At 38.9% G+C, this 20,125-nt stretch overlaps 1 protein-coding gene across 1 annotated transcript in view; it reads left to right on the top strand.

The window, feature by feature from the left end:
* Window positions 1-327: 327 nt before the first annotated feature.
* Window positions 328-20,125, top strand: part of EZH2 (enhancer of zeste 2 polycomb repressive complex 2 subunit) — a 122,615-nt gene continuing 102,817 nt past the window's right edge. The window contains exon 1 of the mRNA XM_034761288.1: window positions 328-395. Coding sequence (XP_034617179.1) covers window positions 379-395 — 17 coding nt within the window. The 5' untranslated portion in view covers window positions 328-378. The remainder of the gene's footprint in view (window positions 396-20,125) is intronic.

Raw genomic sequence — 20,125 nt, 5'->3', positions numbered from 1 at the left:
ATAACCCACTACAAGCGGACCAACTACATTTCTGGCTGATTTAATCTCTATATATGACACTCAATTTGCTGACATTTTATGGTTAGGGGATATTTTGGAATGCTACTCCCACTCATGCGAGAAAACACAACTGTGATTTCCAGCAGCAATGTAATGGAAAAAAGGGCATACTACTGCCTCTAAAATTATATTAGTTGAAATGATATAAAGTACCTAGCATATTCAGAGCTTTATTTATCTACTAGTGCATTATGGGCAATGAATATTTAAATATGAAAGCAAAACCAGCTAAAAGTTTCACAACAATGAAGACTTTGGACAGTAGCTGTTCAGTCGTTCTAAGGATGAGGTTATGCCAGAGAGACTACTATATGAGCCATGCCAATTCAGATAAGGTAACAAAGATGAAATACTCCAGCTTAATTTTCTTTAAATATAAGTGAGTATATTGTATTTTGATTACGAAACTACAAAAACTTTACTCCCCCCATTTTTGCCTAAGCCTTGAAGAACATAGAGGGTGATCTCCTACTGCCTGCAGACTTCTAAAAAGCATAAAGCATAAGACACAACAGAGTGTGTTAAGAAAATATCTTCATCCTTATTATTGTATATCATGGCTTTTTATTTTTAAGTTAGAGCTGTAACATTATTTTAATTTCTTTTTATGATCTGTCTCCTACTTTTTTACAAATAATTTATTACACAATGTTTTCTAAAAAGCCAAACACATTAGAGAGAGGTTTAAACCAAAACCTAGGTTCAAAATATCCCCAACTTTTTAATATTTGAAATTCAGATCTGGATCTCTAGTTGGCAACTTAAGCCCATCTCTAAATATGGTAAAATAGAGATGGTCTGACCCTAGTAAGTTTCATGCTGAAGCCAGCTCTTTGGATCAAGCTTTTGTGTGTGGGGAACAAGGTATAACGCAATTTCCCCTGTCATTGCAAGCGTGACACTGCAAGAGGAGCGATTAAAAAGAAATGGTGAATCATGTAATGGAAGAAAATTAGGAAAGGAGACACACAGGAAAAGTAGCAAAAGGGTAAGATAACAGGTGAAGGGAGGGGAGTGTAGAAGAGTCATGAGGGACACAAATGCAGAAAAGGAAGAAAAGATAACCGCTTTATTAATGGTGACCCTAGCTTTGGTACTGTGTATTTCTAGTTACACATCTTTCAAGTAGATTTATAAAATAAAATTTGATAGGGAGTGGAGAAAAGTTACCAAAAAATGTAACTTTGGGATGTTCACTGGATTACAATGCAAAAAGTCATTAGTTTGCTTTGTGGAGTCAGAGTATAGATACAGTATTTATACATCATACATTAAGTATAGTTACGCTGTGTTAGTATACTAATGTAGTATACAGTATCTACTTGAAATGACAGTACACTATATAAGTACATTAATTAGTATTGAAAGTCAAGGCTGAGCCTCAATAGATCAGGATGGAACCTTAATACTTCTCAGGACGGAGAACACATTCACTTAAAAGCTTGGGCCCTTTTACTTTTGACAGTTGAGTTTCTATATAGATATTAATTGCAGCTCTGTAATTAATTCCCGTGAAATCAACAGGAACTAGGGGTACACAGGGTTTGGGATTTTCTATGTAGAGGCCACCAGAGACTTGGGTGAGCATGGGCTCTTTTAGTCTTCTGTTCCCCTGAACTTATGCCAGGTGGACTTTCTTAACCCCCTTAAGACAATGACTGTGGTTTTCCTCAAGCCAAAATAGGGTTGGCAAGGCTTTCCCTCACTTTGTGATTTTGGATGGCCTTTATACAATTCCTTCCTCCATAGCAACTGCATATATACTTTGTGGTGTCCAAGAGGGCAAGCAATCTCCTATGCAAATTACAATGGTACTCCACCCACCACCACCAAGAGAAAGAAAATGCTGCAAGCTATACCCCAAATTTCTCTCCATTCAAACTGAGTAAAGTATCTCAGTCCATCTCTGAAGCTACCTTGTCACCAGCTAGCAATGCAATCTGTGATCTGACAATGAAGCTGTAGTCTTTCTGCCTCAGACACCATTACTAGTAATAAAGATTCCGCACAATTCTGTTGATGATTCACAAGCCTGAATAGAAATTAACTGGACTGGTTCTGCAGTGCCAACAGGCGTAAGAATTTGTTTTAGTCAGCAGAGCAAGTGGGTGAGAGTCACAGATAGAGCAGATGTGTTGTGTAGGAAGGTAACATTTTTATAAACACATGTAAAATAGTATCTATTTATAATATAAAACTTTCATTAATAATACAAGTATTTTAAATTTAGGTGTTTTGTGACATTATGATTTTTCAAAACAAAACCCCATGTCTTCAAATCAGTGCATGTACCTAACATTTTTGCCTGTTTTATGGTAATTCAGAATATAAAATAACATTGACATAAATTTAACCCGGTATTTTGACCCCAGCAGTGTTTTATGTTTATTTGTCCTTGTTTTATTATTTGTATTTCATAACTTTCATTGACTTCCTGCACTCATTTAAAATACTACATAATCCAGAGGGAATACCCTGTAAAACACCACTCTACCTTCCTGTAGATGACAATAGCAGGAAACTGACGAGGCCCAACCAATATGAAACGAGTGATTTTTTCTGAAGTTTAATTATGTTCTGATTTTGATCAGAAGAAATTAGATATTTCCTGCCCACAATAAGAATAATTGAGCAACCGAGAAGTGAAGTATAGACAGCTGTGCACGTTTGTTTTTTTACCTTGGTCTCTGTGGGACAGACATATATGGTATTGCTTTAAAGTACACCTCTACCCCGATATCACGCGACCTGATATAACACGAATTCGGATATAACGCGGTAAAGCAGTGCTCTGGGGGGGGGGGGGGCTGCACACTCTGGCAGATCAAAGCAAGTGCAATATAACGTGATTTCACCTATAACACGGTAAGATTTTTTGGCTCCCGGGGACAGCATTATATCGGGTAGAGGTGTAATATAAAGGAATCATAATAGGATAATAATACTTCTTACTTATATAGAGTGGCATCATACAAGGGTCTACAAATGCTTTAAAAAGGCATATAAGTATAGTTAGCCTCAATAAACGGAGAAACTGAGGCATGAGAGGGGTGAAGTGAGTTGGTTCTACTATCACACGGGAAAGTGAAGAACAACACCCAAGTCTCATGAGTCCCAGTCACCTGCCCTATTGTGTCATCAAATATTAAAAGTATTAAGGGAGGGCTGGAATTGAGTGGTGGACCTCTCACTTCCATGAATTGGTTTGAATGCAGCTTGGCAATGACTGAAAGTTGTTATTTATTTTATGGTTGATCGCTGATGTATGAAAAATGACTCGATGGTCTCCATTAAACTCATAATAGGCAAAGATCCACACCAGAAAAGAAATAAAAAAGACCACTACGCTGTGCTCCCACCTTGGCCCTCTCAGCAAGTGAAGGGAGGGCGAAGATTGAATCAGTATAAAGATTAAATTAGCTTCAAAGCCCATAGAAAAGCCCCTCCATGACTGAGGCACATTGGTGAAGCCAGGACAGAGGCATCTATGCTGTATTTGTTCTGTGGATGGAAAACTTCATCCTCCAGCATCTTCCAGGTGCACTAAATTCACTTAAAAAATAACAGAAACAAAATCTGAGCTTTTCAACCCCAAACTATAGCAGTTCATTTCTTAATCTCTATTCACACAGGATGAAATTCTCCTCAAATGGCTGCACATGATCCTGTGCTTCTCTTAAGCCCTTGAGTTTAATGGTCCCTAGGGCTTGTGTGGGCTCTCTGCACGAGGGTGAATTTCACACTTAAAATATGCACATGTCCTCTCCTATTTTCAATGGGCCATATGTACTGGCCATGTAAGCCAACACAAGTTCATTTCTGTCAATAAAAGGATTACAATATATTTGCCCTTATACTAAATTAGAAGTTAGGCTGATTATGTAGTTAAATATTCTTATGTTTAAGTAATTTTACATACAAGAGACCTGTTTCAATGATTAGTTAAACAAATACATTATCATCTGCCTGACTTGTGAGTATAAGGACAAAAACATTTTAATTCTTGAAATATTTAAAATAAAAAATCAATACCATACAGCTGTGAATGCAACATTTTGTGCTCTGCTTTGTTGTGGTTTTGTCTGTTTCTTGTCACTTTTACAACACAGGCTATGTTTACACTGGCAATTGTAGACAAAACTTTTGTCTTTCAGAGGTGTTAAAAAACAAAAAATACCCTGAAAGACAAAAGTTTTGCCGCGACAAGCACTGGTGTGAACAGCGTGTTGTCGGCAGGAGAGCTGACAAACAGCCGCTACACTGCACAACTTTTAGCAGCACAGCTGTAGCAACACAGCCCTGTCGCTAAAAGCTGTGCAGTGTAGATATGCTTACAGAGTGGATGATATCACATTCCAGGGGACATACGTGGGTTAGGGATGGGGTAGAGGGGGTTACATTTTCATTAGTTTTATATAGGGAAGTAGGCTTTCTTGGCAAAGAAAGATTAAGGCTTGATTGAATGCATCAACCAATCCTGGCCCTGTGCTCTGAAGTGAGTGATAAAACTCCAGAGGCCATGAACACACACACACACACACACGTATATATTTTGTTCTGTTTTTAAGTGGTATACTTAGTGGTTTTCTGAATCAGGATCTATAGCAGTGGTGGGCAACCTGCGGCCTGCTAGTGGTCAATGTAAACAAACTGGCTCATGGCCCGCCACTGGATTACCCTGACGGCCCTCAGGTTGCCCACCATTGGTCGATAGTATTAAGATATGATAGTGTGTCTTTTTTATATAATTTGGCTTAAAATAAATCGGAATTGCATCCACACACAAATCTAGTATTACAAAACTACTTGTTCTATAGTATTTAGTACTAAACTTTAGTACTAAACAATTTAGGGCCAGCAGAGAAGAGAAGATTTCAACCAGTTTAAATAACATCTGAATCTGGCTTTCAAAGCTTAAATACATAACTATCATATTCCTGGATCATGTGATAGCTACAATAAAAGTATGTGAAGGTAACTGGAAGGGTTTGACTTAAGCCCACAAGAACAAGGGAAAATATATTCAGAAGGGCACCATAAATCTGTTTAATCCTAAAATTATATCTGCTACCCTATGCTTGTTCTAGACAGCATTTCAGCATAAATTGATGTATTTTAATGCAACTTTGTTTTACAATAGTATACATATATATTTTTAAATCATCAGAAAAATTAATTGACAGCAGCTGTAACCCTAACTCTTCCAAGCCATTACGATCTAATATGTATTTAATTACATTTTTTTAGAGGTGTATAGAATATTTGGTAATAAAGTAATTGGTATTTATTCTTTGATGGCTGTTACAGATGACTGTGTAAGCACGTAATTGCGAACTTGTTGAAGTGCATTATTTACTTGCTAGCCCAGAACAATAGTTCCTAAGTATCTTCACTAAGATCCCTAGGCAAGTTTGAAAGGGTAATATTTTTTCTTGCATGACTGGAACAGCTCTGACTATGGATTAATCTATCTGGGAGTAGAACTTTTTTTAAAAAATCTGTTACATATAAAACAAAATCAGAGAGAAACAGCTGACAACCAAGGACAATGAAACAAATCAAATAAGTACCTCAATAAACAATATCAGTAATTCTGAGCCTTTACTTGCAATCCTTACTCACTTGAGTATTCTGATTGAAACTGGATTTCTCATTTGAGTAAGGATTGGTGAATCAGGTCCCTTGTGAATGTACCATTCCATACTTAGGTGGTGACTCTGTGAGTGCTCACAGAAAAAAAATAGAGGGTTTTCAGCACCCACCAGCCACAGCTGTTCCGTGGCAGCCGACAATCAGCTGCTTGGTGGTTCAGGAAAGGGCTTGGGGGAGGGCGGAGAGCAGCAAGCAGTGGACGGATGGGGACCTCAGGGAGGGGTCAGAGTAGGGAGAGGAAGAGGCAGAGTGAGGGCAAGGCCTTGGGGAAAGGGGTGGAGTGGGGGCAAGGCCTGAGGGTGGAGTGGGGGTAGAGTATCCCCCAGGGAAAAATAAATGTCAGCACCTATAATTCCGTATCGTCTGGTAAAAACATGCATTTCAAAATCAGTAGTGAACAGTTTAAGATCTGACTGGTACCTTAATTTTTATTTATTTTTAATGAGAATTACATTCCCCCTCCTCCCTTGGTGACAAAACGTGTGTGTATGAATGTGCGTGGGAATGGTGAATCTGGTAAGAAGTGATTAAGGTAAACAAGTGCACTTGCTAAACCACAAATTATTTTTAAGTAAACCTTCTGTATCTATTTATAAATGTTATATAACACTTATTTTCTTTGTTTAATTGGAAAATCTTCTTGGGAGCAGTTCAAACATCTAATGTGAATATAGCTAGATAAACCTTTATGGAGACACTTTATTTAGCCAATAAACCATATGAGTGCTTGGATAAAATGAAATTTAATGGTCATATAGTGTAAAAATCCCTACAAAGTATCAAGAAATGTGTTTTTATAGCGTGTCTGGTGTGTTTGCTGTTTTTTAAATCTTACACCTCAGTTGATTTCTTTCATCCAAAAAACTTTTTAAAAGCAACTAATCCATAATATTGTTTGGAAAAAATTATTGAAAAATGTAAACAGTTATTGAATTAAGAAATATATAAATGATGTGCCAAATCCTGAGAGATGATGACTTCAAATACATATGCAGAGGCGCAGTGCCTCTCAGGATTTGTCTCAGTGTCATTAACTTATCAATGTACTTTTTTGTACCCCTATAATTCAAATTAAATTGCTCTTCTAAGATGAGACCTTGTATGTCAAGTTTCAGCCCTGAGCAAATTTTATGGATGGGTTACACTTGATAAAAAGGACTGATGATGGAAATGCAGACTTCAGTGTCATGAAATAGGTGCCTTTTTAATATGTTACAGAGTATGGGCAGATGAAGCTATAGAGGCGTTGGCTCTAATTTATAACAAAATTCTCAAAGGTATTGAGGCACGTAATTCCCATTGATTTAATAGGAGTTGGGTGCCTCTACAGCAGTGTGTCCCAAGTTTGGGACACACTGCTCTACAGCTTTGAAGATCTGGACCAAAATGTCCAATTTTGTAATCACTATGCACAGGAAACTCCCATTGAATTCAATGCACCTAGAAAAACAAATGCAACATCTGTTTCACGAACCCAGATTCCTCCCTCTGAACTGCTGAGTAGGAAGGAACCCAGAATGTACAGCTCTTCTAGGCAACTGTTACAACCTACATGTCATCATACCATACCTCTCAAATATCTTTCATTTCAAGGGACATCACTCATTGGTCACAAACCCAGCTCCATATCACATATATTTGGTGTTCCTTCACTTTTATTCCTGAAAATTATTTATGTCAGAAGGAAAAAGTCATGTAACTAAGGTTACAGAAAAAGTCACTTACACTTAGAGAGGGAATCACATTATTTTCCCTGCATTGACTAAAGATTTGCATTTTCCCCATTCTGGATCTTTGCTGTATGTTGCATCTCGCACTTGGGCATTAGCAGGTTGAGAGGTAGGATCACAACTCAGTGCTATGTCTGAGTCCTGGTTTACACTTAAAATTTGGATTGACCTAGTTATGTTGCTCAGGAAAAATTCATACTCTTGAGGGCTGTAGTTAAGCTGACCTAACTCTTGGTGTAGATGCGGCTAGGTCAACGGATGAACCTAGCTACTGCCTCTTGAAGAGGTGGATTACCTTCATCAATAGAAAAACTCTTTACATCAAAGTAGGAAGCATCTACACTATAGTGCTACAGCGTCATAGCTGCAGGCATGCCCTGACATTAAAAGAACTCAAACTCACAAAAATACAGATTTAGTTCAAGAGACTACTGTGACACCCTGGCACCCCAATATTCACCACTGTCATGTAATTAGGATATGTTTTGTACAAAGTATGCCTTGTGAGGTATCATTCTAAAAGTCTTGATCTGCTAGACAGTAATATCTCATTGTATTGTATGTGCTATCATCATATGTGAAGTTATAAAGTTTGACTATGCATGTGTTACTGAAACACGTTGTGAGGTTGAAAACACCCACAAGCAGCTTTTCAGGTAAAAAGGCCAAACAATGTTAACGGCTGATTGAGGAAATGCACACAGGCACAAGGATTACCCCAGGAACTGCGTACAATAGAAATCTCTCAGCGATAGCAGTACACAATGGGAACTGTTTGACCTAGGTCAGAGCAAAAGAGCTTTCCAGCAAGTGGGAAGAAGATATAAAAGGGGGACAATGACATCATGATAGTATCTCACTTTCCCTACAACAGCACACCTGGAAACACCTGAGGTGCAAGGACTGAACTGTGGGACGTGAACGTCCCAGGCTAGAGGGATTTTTAGCCTGTGTATGAAAACCTGGAAAAGCCAAGGCAGCTTGTGTCTTAAGAATCTGCCAGCCTTTTTATCACTTAGGGTGACAATTTGCTAATTCATATCCTACATATTTAGTGTGTTAAGCTCAGTTTGCAGTTTTGTTTATTTACTAAGGTAATTTGCTTTGATCTGTTTGCTATTACTTCTAATCACTTCAAGTCTATCTTTTGTAGTTAATAAACTTGTTTTGTTTTGTCTAAAACCAGTGTGTGTGGAAATTATAACTTGGGGCAGAAAGTTGTTGCATATCTCTCTCCACAGTGAGGTGAATTTCGTGAGCTTATACTATAAAGTTCTCTATGAAGCGCAAAACGGTACAATTTTAGGTTTACACTCCAGAGGCGGGTGCGTGCCTTAGCAACTGGGAGATGCCTTAGCTGAGCCTTCCCATGCACAGCTGATCTCAGCATCTATGTATGAAGCTGCAGTTGGGTGTGTCCCTACCTGTGTGTATGCTGGTGAAAGAGCAAGCTTGGAGAGCATGGCAATTTATCACAGCACCACAGTGTGAAAGGGAATCCAGGGTGGTAGGTCAGTCGGGCTCAGTGGTATCCCAGTTCCAAGTGGCACCCTGGGGGGAACCCATCACAACTACAACAGGGCCATTTTTAGTGGGTTCAGATTCCTCAGTTGTTTTCACAGCCTGTTATGTAGTCCCTGTTGAAAGTTTTAAAGAAAAAAAGAAATATTTAAATTATGCTTGCTTTACACAGGCAAAAAAAAAGAACAACACCGAACAAAACAAAACCAATTCATTTCAGGTGACAGCTTACAGAACAGATCTCCACCTGTCCTCATCTTCTTTCACATTCACAAACAGAATTTTAAATTACTAGGTAACAGGAAAAGAAGCCTAGAAACCTAATATTTTAAACTCCTAAGGGTCTGTGATCTTGCAAACCCTTACTATGACACACTATGCCTAATAGTTAGGGTTTACATGATTGGGCCTAATACAGTATATTAGTTGAATATGTGTCTGTATTTTCTCAATCATACCTAATTATTCTTGTTCACATTAATAAAGCATAACTGTTGTAATTCTATTTTTTTTTTATTCTTATTATTCTGGTAACAATTATCCATGTGTGGGTGTTTTCTCAATTTACCACAGGGTTTCTTATATTGTGCTCATCAGCATGTTATCCGAGAACCTTCCAGGATCAGGAAATGTAATAAAGGGACTAAAGGTTGATCTCCATCCCCCTCTAATCCCCTCTTCTCCAGGGAAAATTGTATTGATAGTGTGGGTGTAGATTTTGTTTGTATTTCTTTAATAAGTTCATGTGTTATGTATTTTTTTCCCCTTAGGGAAAATGAGATTTGAAAAAAATGCACCCTGCTTTCAAATTGGTTGTGGTAGTTGCTGTGGGAGATGATTCCAGTCTATTCCTGAGCCATCCCCTAAGAAAGCCTTATCGCCATACAAACTTTGCCTTTTAGGTAGATTTCTGAGAACAGAACTAGTGAGAGTTGTGGTCCCAGAGGGTGATCATGGCAGAGTCTATGCTCCCTGATCGGATGACTGAATCATTTAAAGCAAGAAGATGACATATAAATAGTGATTAATGTGCTTCTGGCACAAATTTTCAGCTGAGTAATCAGGGAAACTTTTAAGATTTGCAAACATTTTCACAAACATCTATTGGCTATGAACAATGAATTATAAACCCATAAATAACAGCTAACCAAATTCACCACTTATTTTAACAAATCACTTTTTTCATTATTCAGTAGGCCCTAAAGATACATCTACAATGTTTAAGACCTGGAATTAATTTGAAGTATAATGATTCTATGGACACATGTATTATTGAAGTGTCAGTTAAAAGCTGTCACTGAGCTTAAGGACTGCTGTAGCACCTGAAATTATCAGAATCAATTTTTGATCTTAGGTATAATAGTAACCACTGAACTCAGTGGATGTGATCCTCAGATGAGCGGGACCAGGAAATACAGTTGAGTAATTTACCAGCACTTCTTATTCTTACACATTTATCATAATACGATATTTTCATGCAGTCTAATTTACTATCCTGTCTTGAATGCAGAATATTTCCCCATGATAAAAAACATTTAATTTAGGTGAGGGTCCTTTGATTATTACTTACTGGATCAAATGTATTCAGTCCTAACTTATATACCAGACAGAGTATAAGATCTCAGGGACCAAATTCTACCTTGGTGTAACTACACTGGCTTCAAAAGACTTGGCACCACTTAAATCAAAGGTAAATATGGCCCTAAAACTTTTATTTGTACCTTCCCTTATATGGAAACTTGTTTAGACTATAGCATATGAAATGCTAGTAAATATGTAATGAAGAACTGAATGTTAATTAAGTCAGATATTTTAGTAACTTGTAGAAATAGATCAATATAGCAACTACCGGTATTTAATGACAGAGGCACAGGGAATTCTCTTTAGATTAATAACTTCCTGGGAGTTGTTAATTTGGGACTATTAACCAATGTCAGATACATTTGGAACAAATCCCACAGATTCTAGTAGGTCTGGAATTCACTAATGCAGGATGGCAACAGCCAGGAAATGCAAATATTAAGTCTCTACAGTAACATTAACTAGGCCACATTGTACATCTGGTATGTTTTATGGTTCACATTGAGCCACACAAATATAGCAAGTGTTTTATTGAGTTTTAGCTTACTATTATGCAGAGTTCTAATTCTAGTTCTCATAATCAGAGCATGCATCTCAATAAGTTTGTGAGAAATGCTAAAATATTGTTTTAAAAATTGAGGAGCACCTGGAATTTTAAATAAATTTGAAAGATTGGCACCTAACAAGAAAAACAGGAATGGAAAAGACTGCCTCTGTGCAATGTGGTAGAGCTGACCCAGGAACATTAACTTTTGCATTTCCTGACTAACTTTGCATGAATGTAGGATTTTGCTTGTTTATTTTTGGTTATAATTTCCCAGTGTGTTTTAAAAAAAGAAAAAAGCAAAGTCCTCAGTTTACCAAGTATAATTACGTTAATTTTGTGCTTTTTATGTGGTATCCTCCACATGCTGGTTTGGGTACATAGGGATAATTGTATGTTCTTACTCTGCGGCTTAGGAGGTATTTGTGAGCTGCAACAGTCCTTGATGTGTAACATGAGTTTCAAGTTTAATAAAGTCTTTATTTACCTTCAGATATGCCTCCACATGGTTTCTCAGCAAAACACAGCACAGCACACAGGAAAGGTAATCAATTCACAGTGCCAAAAATGTGTTCTATTCATCCATAGCATAAACAGCATCAATACAAGACTCCTCTATACTGAATATTGCCACATCAATGTTTCAACTGAGTTTTAGAGATGCCACCTTTATGGTGAGAAAGTAAGGCTATGTCTACACTGCAATTGAACGACAAAACTTTTGTCTTTCAGAGGTGTTAAACACCTCCTCCCCCCTCCCCGAAAGACAAAAGTTTTGCCGCAACAAGTGCCAGTGTGAACACCGTGTTGTCAGCAGGAGTGCTCTCCTGCCGACAATGTGAACGCCGCTTGTTGGGGATAGAAGTTTTTTGTTGGCAGGAGAGCCGACAAACAGTGGCTACACTGCGTGACCTTTAGCAGCACGGGTGTGGTGACACAGTCATGTCACTAAAAGCTGTGTAGTGTAGACATAGCCTAAGTCTCTGGGACCTTTGGGCCTCTCTTCTAGGAATGTCAACAAGAGTGCTAGCTTATTGCAACTGAGGTAGTATTGGCCTGATATCATATAGGACAATGGGCAGCTGTCAAATGCTAGCACGTCTTCCTTATTATCAACCCTGTCTGCATTCACACCAATGAACTGCAAGTGAATAACCCACTACCAACCCCCTAAACAATCCAGTCCCCAAGACACAGAAATATTCATAGATTCTCTTATCATATAAATTCAGCTCTGAGGGAAAACTCAGACAGAAAATTAATTCATATTGGCTTTTATGAATTGTTCAGATTTGTACTTATTTTTGTTTATTAGAAACGAGTCTATTTCAAATTGACTGCAATGTGGTGGGGCACACACTGGATGCACGTAAGCAAGTTACCCCATGATATATTTCTAGCGTCGCTTACAGCCAGATCTGCAAGAATTACACAAATACAAACATTTGCTTGCTATGTAGTTTTACTGACATGGCAGAGTGCCCTTTGTTATCTGAAAAGCTATTTTAGTTGATCCAGCTGTGGGCAGGGTTACTCTCTCCACATATTTGACCACCCAGGACAAATATGGCATGCTTTAACCCAGGGGTCGGCAACCTCTGGCATATGGCAGGTTCAGCTGATCGCGGCCCCCACTAGCTGTGGTTCACCGTCCCAGGCCAATAGGGGCGGTGGGAAGCCGCGGCCAGCACATCCCTCGCCCACGCCACTTCCCGCCGCCCCTATTGGCCTGGGACGGCGAACCACGGCGAGTGGGGGCCACCATCGGCTGAACCTGCCGTGTCAGAGGTAAATAAACTGGCCCGGCCTGCCAGGGTGCTTACCCTGGCGAGCCGCGTGCCAAAGATTGCCAACCCCTGCTTTAACCCCTACTATGTTCTCTGTCACTCTACTACAACATGTCATTCAAGCTTTCAGATACAGAATCGTCTTGCTAGTCATGTCATTATTTTACATGTAATAACAATTACAATTTATTATGACAGCAGATATCTCTCAAATAATGATATCTTGCAATTCTAAGGATCTGAAAACACTTTACAAATATTCATTAAGACTAACTTCATATCTGTAAATATGATCCTCATTTTAAAAATGGGGAAATTGAGGCGCAGAGAACTGTAGTTGCCAGATGTCACATAGCAAGTCAGAAGAAGAACCCAGAGTAGATCTTGACCCCCAGTCCTGTTCTCTAATCACTCCAGGATATCAACACTCCAGGATGTCAACAACTGATCGTAAACCACAGAACTAGATTCAAGTAGGCTAGAGAATAGTTAGAATGAAGGAATGCATTTTTTATTTTTTTTTTAAACAGGTTAAATATGTAAATGCTGTCCTGTCTTCACTATCAAGTGACAGGTTTTTAGAATTGTTGTTGGGAGCCTCCCCTCTCAGAAGAATGTTGTTGATTCTTCAACCATTAAGAGTTAATAAGATGGCCAATGCTCTGACAAGTAAATATGCATCCTATCTAATAGTAAGACATATATTTTTATTGATGAGATAATAGCAAACACATACTTCTTTACTTAGGAGATAAATGTGAGAACATTCCCTGTTGTTTACCAATCAATATAACACAGAGACCAATAATCCCTACTTCTCTAATATCAGTGGAAATACATTTTTAAGTGGAAAATCCTCAAATTGAACTTTGTTTATTGGTACCTGTCATTTTTTCCCTTTTATACATTAGTAAAATCTCATCCTGGGTTTACCAGTAGGTAGAAAACGAAAAGATATTAATCAGAAGATATGAGAGCACAATCCATGAAGTTTTAATTCAGAACTAAGCTTACACATTCACTAAAGTTGAATTTTCCCTATACAGTCAGATAGCCTTTTCAGCTGCACATATACCTAAGAAGATTCAAAAGAGTTCCTCCCTCCAAAGTTAGCAGCATAGATTAAAGCATCCAAAATCAAGACCAAATCCAATTGGAAAAATGGTAGCATATCAAGAACATCAGCTTTTTGCTAAATCACTTTTGTTTATCAAGTCCTGTCCCTTTTCTGGAGATCTGCCATCCCAAACCTGGAGGACAAAGTTGAAGATCCTTGCTTTTCTGAGAATGGCAAAACGTTGCCAGATCATAAGATGCAGAGGGGAAAAACACTGCCAGCTGCTCAATTTACTGAAAAATTCTGAGATAGATCAGAGGAAAGATTTTGGCTTAGGTTCAGAAAAATGTTGTACTGGAGTATTTAGCTTAAAAGAAGAAAAATTGAAATGAAACAGAGGTAAAATATTTAACATACATATGTTTCCCATAACGTCAATCTAGAATAAGGAGTACTTGTAGCATCTTAGAGACTAACAAATTTATTTTGGCATAAACTTTCGTGGGCTAAAACCCACGGAAGCTTATGCCCAAATAAATTTGTTAGTCTCTAAGGTGCCACAAGTACTCCTCGTTCTTTTTGCTGATACAGACTAACATGGCTACCACTCTGAAATCTAGAATAGTTTACAATAATAAAAAGCTCTCCTTAGAGCAGGTCTAGACATCATGGTAGTTAAAAAGCTGGTGGGCACCAATGCCTTGTCTACACTAGTGTTTCCAATATTGCTGCCACTGGCAACAATAGTGGGAATTTTTTTTCAGAAAAAGGATAAGTGCATACCAGGCCAATGGGGCTGTATGGGATAAAAATGAAGTATGTCCTATAGTGAGGAAAACCAGAGAGGTATAGTGTCACAGTTCCCAAGATCACTGCACTTTTGACCCCTTTATGGCCTCTCTCACAATTCAGGTCAACTGCACCTTTATTCTCCCTTTGTGGTCTAGCTTCTGGCTCCCCAGCTGTTGCCTCTCCTGGGTCTCTCTCCCTTCTGATTTGGGTATTTCCAGGCCGAACAGAGATAGTACACAATGTAATTGCCACAGTTAAGTTACCACACAGCCCTTGATAAACAATCACATTTATTCGTAAAGTGAATGCATTACAGATAAAACATATTAAAAACAATAAAAGAACTGACACGTATTCCTAAAAATGTAAATTTAATTCAATAAGGTTTGTCCAGGATATTGCATGACATTCCCAAATCTGTCACAGCTTCTTTGAGGACATCCCTAATAGGTCTCAGACCTCTAGCCATCACCTTTCTCAGGGCAGGAACCCACATTTCTCTCCCTCCAGCCTGGGGATTTAGGCTGCAATTTCATCCTGCATATCATTGTGATCATATTTAGCAAGCCTGAGTTTCATTCAGTATTTGCTTCCCTGTTACCTTCAAGGAGCTATGAGAGGATTTACCAGTAACCAGCCAGCCTTCATAAAGCAAAGTTTTTATTTACAACAAAAGTATTACAGAAAACACATTTATTGAAAAGAGGAAAGTTTACATGCACCCATCTTCCACATGGAGACCCTGGTAGATTTCAAAGTGGTTCAAATCCTTTCATCAGGGTCTATCCTGGCTAAAGTCTCACATCAGATCTTGGATCTAGTGAGAGTGACCCCTTCTCCATATAGAGGTTGCCCACTTTACACAATTCATAGTTCTTTGTTTGGTGGACCTCTTGACTTGATCAAAAAAAGTATTTGCAATTTCCCCTAGGGGTGGTACTTCTACAGACTTCTTTGCCTGTCTAGGGATTTGCATTAAGTACTCGCTAGTGATGTTTGTTCCTAGTAAATCCCATCATTCATGTTTAGCGACTTCCCCTCAGTCACTGCATTTTCTTGTTTCAAGAATGCAAATAACTCCTTCACATCTGGCAGGTAACAATACAATGTAAGAGAGAAACTGAGTCAGGCATGCTTTCATAAAAATAAATCAGATGTTTCCCAGTTCTCCACATATAGAATTGTATTCCTTTGATTTGAATGGATTTTAATAGATTCTTTGCTAATTTCTGTCCCCTTTTCTTATTTGCATGGAAGCATTTGAGAAATGGAACAGCAGATGAATCAATTTAGTAGAATTTAGGAAAGCTTTGGTTATTACTAAGTAAGCATTTAGAATATGATAATTATTGCTAAGCTTGGTATGTATTTTGGAAACAATAAAGCTGATGTAAAATAATGGCCAAATTCTTCTTCATTATACAGGTGTTACAAAACAGAAAAATGGTTCATTGCCTTATATTTCTTCCCTTTATGTTTGACTACTAGGTTTGCAATAAGATACAGTCTGCTTTGGGTAATGTCTGAGCCTCCTCAGAGCATTGTAACCAATATGGATCTATCTGACTGAACAGGCTAAATGCACCCCGGGTGAAACAGCTGATTGCACATTTCAGGGTTATATGAATGTAACTAACTGCTGACTTAGGCCCAGTGTCTTACATATTTCAGCTTTGTTTCCGAACTATATACCAAGATTAGCCATATTTTACATATTACAATTTTCCAAATACTTGCACTTCAGTGTAATCAAATGATGGAAGGACTACAAAAATGTATGGATTATTCAATACTGACCCCCATACATTCATACACATGTAATAGCACAGTCATTCACTCATGGATAGAAATGATCACAGAAGTAAACGATATGCTGAATCATTTACATAATTAGTCAATCATTGATTCATTCATTTTGTTGAATCAGTCATTTGTTCTTAGAGGCTTAGAATCTGATCTCACTTTCATCTGTAAGAAGTAGGAGTAACTCCAATTAAGTGAATGGAGTCACACAGCTTTAGAGCAGCAGAATCAAGTCCTCAGTCTCTTAGGCCTTGGCTACACTTGTGAGTTACAGCGCAATAAAACAGCCCTGGGCGCCGTAGCTCACTCCCCATCCACACTGACAAGGCACGTAGAGCGCTCTGACTCCGCAGCTACAGCACTGCTGGTACTCCACCTCGGCAAGTGGAATAACGTTTGCTGTGCCCCCGCTGTAGCCAGTGTGAACAAGGTGTTGCGTTACTGTGCTGCAATCAGCCTCCAGCCCTTTCAAAGCTCTGATTCGAGAAGCCGGCTGCTTATCAGCTCCAAGAAAAAGCAAACATTTACTGTTTGCTTTGAGTGAGTGTGTGTGTGGGGGGGTCTGAACTTACAAGACAGCATGCTGACACACTCTCAGCACCCCAAAAACCCACTCTCCTTCCCCCACATACAAACAACACACTCTCTGCCACACTCCACCCCATCCCCTGATTTGAAAAGCACGTTGCAGTCACTTGCATGCTGGGATAGCTGCCCATAATGCACTGCTCCCAATGCCGCTGCAAGTGCTGCAAATGTGCCCACGCCAGTGCGCTTGAAGCTGTCAGTGTGGACAGACTGCAGCGCTTTCCCTACTGCGCTGTATGAAGGCGGGTTTAACTCACAGTGCTCTACATCTGCAAGTGTAGCCATGCCCTTAGATACCAAACACTGCAAAATAACTCTTTGAAATAACCATACACTATTTTGAGGTATTAAGTAGGACTTAAGTGTTGCACAAGCCTTGTCTGGCCCTCTGTACAGGGGTGAATTGCCTTGAAGCTGCAAGATCAGATTCTAGTCTCAGATATTTTAAATTTATACCAGTGTAACTGACAGCCAAATGTGATTTGAAGAATAGATTTTAGCTATTGTGCAGCTGTCCAGTTGACAACAGTCCATGAAGATGGGTATCAATGTCAGTGCATGGAGAGTACTGTCTTTCCGTAAAAAATGTTCATTGCTAAAATCCAATGCATATAATTGGTTAGGTAATTCCTCCAAATTGGAGGCATCATATCCAACATTACAGCCCCAAAGAATAAATAATAAGTTTTCTGAATTGTTAGACAGAGATTAGCTTTTTTATCCTATGATGTAACTTTGATATAAGTTCAAATTTGGGATTTTTCTTTTACTCAGCTGCCCATAATGAATGCATATACTAATTCTCAAGATTCTAGTTCAAATGAAACATGGTAATTAATTGTGTCAGTCATTCACTCTGTTACAAATTCTATATTATTGTGTCCTAGATTTTGATATATAATGCTGTTGGATTTTGGATATTTTTAAATTCAAAAGAATCACCTCCTACTGTACTATGAAAATAGTAATGCTTTCCATCATAAAACATGAAATCTCTTATTTGTTACCCACTGATTCAGGAACAGAATATTGTTCTCTAAATAATGGTTTTCCGTATTGATAGAAGTGTAATCTTTGTTTTCACTATTTCTATCTGCTGAGATATGTACATAATAAATCAAGCTAAGGATCAGATTCAGTGTTTTCCTCCATAATGATTGTCAAATACCTACAAATCCTGGACTAGAAGGAATTAAATTGATTGACACAAAACCACCACAGCAAATGGGCCAGTATAATATTTCTTCTGAATTTGCATGTATTTCCAGACATTTTTATCCAGGGCTTGGATTGCGCTGGTGCATATGGATCTGGAGTACCTGCATCTTTCTGCAGGTACTATCTTGTTCTCCAGAATCTCAGTATAACTGATGCAGAAATGTCTATGGCCATGTCGAGACTAGGATTTAAAGATGTGCTGTTCACACGTTATCTAACGTGCTAACTAACATGGCTATTCCAGGATGGGCAGGGATGGTGTTTCTAGCCTCTGTTTGCCAGAAACTGGGAATGAGCAACAGGGGATGGATCACTTGATGATTACCTGTTCATTCTCTCTGGGGCAGCTGGCATTGGCCACTGTTGAAAGACAGGATATTGAACTAGATGGGCCTTTGGTCTGACCCAGTATGGCCGTTCTTATGTTTTAACTTGGGGTATGTCTTACTAGAAAAAAAGTTGTGCTCTTACCTCTTGTTATCTAAGGGCTTGGCTACACTTGTGAGTTACAGCGCATTAAAGGAGCGCCGGGCGCACTAGCTCACTACTTGTCCACACTGGCAAGGCACGTAGAGTGCTCTGACTCCATGGCTAGAGCGCTCCTGGTACTCCACCTCGGCGAGTAGAATAATGTTTGATACACCTCTGCTGGAGCGCCCCAGCATCAGTGTGAGAGGTGTTGCATTACTGCGCTCTGATCGCCTCCGGAAACATCCCATAATCCCCTTAAATCAAGTGGCCACTCTTGTCATTGTTTTGGATATGCCCTTTGAAAGCTCCATTTGACAGCCAGCATGCTTATCTGGTCCGAGACAAAGCAACCATTACTGTGGAATGCTGTGTGTGTGAGAGAGAGGTGGGGGAGGGGAGAGGAGGTCTGCTGCTGTCTGAACTTACAAGAGAGCATGCTGACATGCTCTCAGCCCCCCCAAAACCCACTCTCTCTCCCCCCACATACACACAACACACTCCCTGTCACACTCCACCCATTTGAAAAGCACGTTGCAGCCACTTGCATGATGGGATAGCTACCACAATGCACTGCTCTCTATGGCGGTTGCAAGAGCTGCTAATGTGGCCATACCAGTGCGCTGTCAGGTGTCAGTGTGGACAGACTACAGTGCTTTCCCTACTGCGTTCTATGAAGGCTGGTTTAACTCAAAGTGCTCTACATCTACAATTGTAACCATGCCCTAACTCTGGTTTCAAAGACGAGGTAAGCTCCTAGTGAAGACAGGGTAGTTTGTAGTTTTCACAAGTTTGCAGGTCAACATAAAGCCTGTGGAGGTGCTTAAAACTTCAACTGCCTCGTCTTCCCTAGGATTTTAGCTGGTGTTAATTACCACACGTTAGCTAATACAAAGTAGGGGTGTCGATTAATCGCAGTTAATTCACGCAATTAACTCAAAAAAATTAATCGCGATTAATCGCAGTTTTAATTGCACTGTTAAAAAATAGAATACCAATTTAATTATATTAAATATTTTGGATGTTTTTCTACATTTTCATAGATATTGTATTCTGTGTTGTAATGGAAATCAATGTGTATATTATTTTTATTACAAATATTTGCACTGTAAAAATGATAAATAAAAGAAAAAGTATATTTCAATTCACCTCATAAAAGTACTGTAGTACAATCTCTTTGTTGTGAAAGTGCAACGGAGTGTTGCTCTTTTAAGACTTCTGAAAGCATGCTCCATACCTCGTCCCTCTCAGACTTTGGAAGGCACTTCAGATTCTTAAACCCTGGGTCGAGTGCTGTAGCTATCTTTAGAAATCTCACATTGGT

This window comes from Trachemys scripta, chromosome 2 (genome assembly GCF_013100865.1).
Source record: "Trachemys scripta elegans isolate TJP31775 chromosome 2, CAS_Tse_1.0, whole genome shotgun sequence".
NCBI lineage: Eukaryota > Metazoa > Chordata > Testudines > Emydidae > Trachemys > Trachemys scripta.
The sequence above is the reverse complement of the archived record's forward strand: the minus strand, read 5'-3'. Positions and strand labels throughout refer to the sequence as shown.